This window comes from Myotis davidii, unplaced genomic scaffold, assembly GCF_000327345.1.
Source record: "Myotis davidii unplaced genomic scaffold, ASM32734v1 scaffold327, whole genome shotgun sequence".
Lineage (NCBI taxonomy): Eukaryota > Metazoa > Chordata > Mammalia > Chiroptera > Vespertilionidae > Myotis > Myotis davidii.
This window is the reverse complement of record NW_006298628.1, coordinates 1-1,937: the sequence shown is the minus strand read 5'-3', so window position 1 is coordinate 1,937 and position 1,937 is coordinate 1. Positions and strand designations below refer to the sequence as shown.

At 41.9% G+C, this 1,937-nt stretch overlaps 1 protein-coding gene across 1 annotated transcript in view; it reads right to left on the bottom strand.

The window, feature by feature from the left end:
* Nucleotides 1–690, bottom strand: part of SLFN11 (schlafen family member 11) — a 14,029-nt gene extending 13,339 nt beyond the window's left edge. The window contains exon 1 of the mRNA XM_015570767.1: nucleotides 8–690. Within this exon, the coding sequence (XP_015426253.1) occupies nucleotides 8–683 (676 nt within the window). The 5' untranslated portion in view covers nucleotides 684–690. The remainder of the gene's footprint in view (nucleotides 1–7) is intronic.
* Nucleotides 691–1,937: the final 1,247 nt, after the last annotated feature.

Here is a 1,937-nt window from a genome sequence, read left to right as displayed (position 1 = left end):
TTTGGAATTATGTCTTTTACACGGTCTGGGATGCGTTTCGTAGAGAACTGTTTAAACTCTACATATTGAGACTCAGGAAAAGGCAGGATTTCTCCATGCTTAAGCTGGTCTCTTAGGAAAATTAGGTGAGCAGGATTCGAGTCATGGAAGTTTTGCTTTGCAACCCTGGGAATTTTATTAGGAGGTTCTTTCTCCAAAAGGTTTGCATTTCTTTTCTTGGTTTCCAGGAAACGAAATGCCTCTCTTGAATCCATGGAAAGCACAGAGGTGGCAGATCTAAGGTGTAATGAAGAATCCAGGCTGCAAATGCGGGGCTTGAAACGATCTTCAGGGAAAAAGTCAGTGTTCCAACATTTAACAAAAATGTAAAAACACCTCCCTTGTTGATTATACTCAAAGAAAGCCTGAAAATCTAAAGACTGAATAAGTGTTCTCAAAGACTCTTCCAAATCCAGCCCCATCTCCACAGGATGCTCATCGCCGTTAGCCATTTCCATCCGGATCACTCCTCCTCCTGAGTTTAATAAAGCACAGGCAGCCTGCGAAACTTTCTCCTTCTCCTGATCTCTCTGAGCTTTCTGCAGCTTCTTTCTGTTCTTTTCCCCAAGAGTTACTTCTCCTACATTGATGACCAAGTCTGGGAAAGATAATTCTACCACCAGTGATGGATTATGTTTCTTCATGTTCGTTCTGCAACAGAAACCATTGAAACACATCTCGTTGATGAAGTAAATTACATAGTACATAAAAATGCATTCATTAATTTATCTGAAAATATTTATTGAGTTCCTGATAAGTGCTGGGGGCTGGAGATTAAGTGGTAGATCAAAAATGAGTCCTAGCCAGTTTGGAACCTGGGCATGTTCCCTGACCAGGAATAGAACCAGTGACCTTTCAGTGCGTGGGACAATGATCAACCAACTGAGCCACACCAGCCACGGCATAAGAAGTCCCATCGTCCTATGAACCAGGAGGTCACAGTTTGATTACTTGTCAGAGCACATACCGGGATTGCAGGCTCCACCCCCAGTGTGAAGTGTGCAGGAGGCACCCGATCAATGATTCTCTCTCATCATTGATGTTTCTATCTCTCTTCCCTCTCCTTTCCTCTCTAAAATCAATAAAAATATACTTAAAAAAAAAAAGAATGAGCACAGTCCTGCCTCTCAGAGCTTTTTGTTTGAAAGGAAACATGGTTGAATGAAGCAATTGCTGGAAGAATTTTGCAGTAAACCACGTGAGAGATGATGGAGCACTGGGCCATAGTAGTGGCAGTGGGATGCAGAAAATTTGAGCATATATGAGAGATATTTAGGGAATAAAATTAACATTATCTGCACTAACCAGATAGAAATCAGAAGGATTCAATTTTAGTAACTGGGTTTTTGGCATAGGGAACTGGGTGGTTAGTGATAGCACTTATTGGCATAGTAAGAAGTGGTTTTTCTAAAAAACACGGCACCAGAGTAAAGTTAGGGTTTTTCAAATTGCTGACTTTAGAGAGGCAGGAAGGGAGAGGGGGAAAAAAGAGAGAAACATCAATGAGAGGGAGAAAAATCAATCGGATGCCTCCTGCTTCCTGCATGTTCCCCACTGGGGATCAAGGCTGCAACCTGGGCATGTTCCCTGACCAGGAACAGAACCAGTGACCTTTCAGTGCGTGGGACAACGCTCAACCAACTGAGCCACACCAGCCATGGCATAAGAAGTCTTTTTAATTGACATCTTCTATTAAATTTGGGTGGTGGACATATTTGTGCTCATTATTTTCTACTTTGTATTTTTTGTAAGTTTTAAACTATTCATAACTTAGAAAATTCTTTATCTCCAAAAATTTAAAAGGAGAGTAAGGGGGATGGAGTGGAGGGGATCAATGCATGGTGGCGGGGGAGGGGGATGGCGAAGGGACATATGTAAGACTTTCAACAATAAGGAAT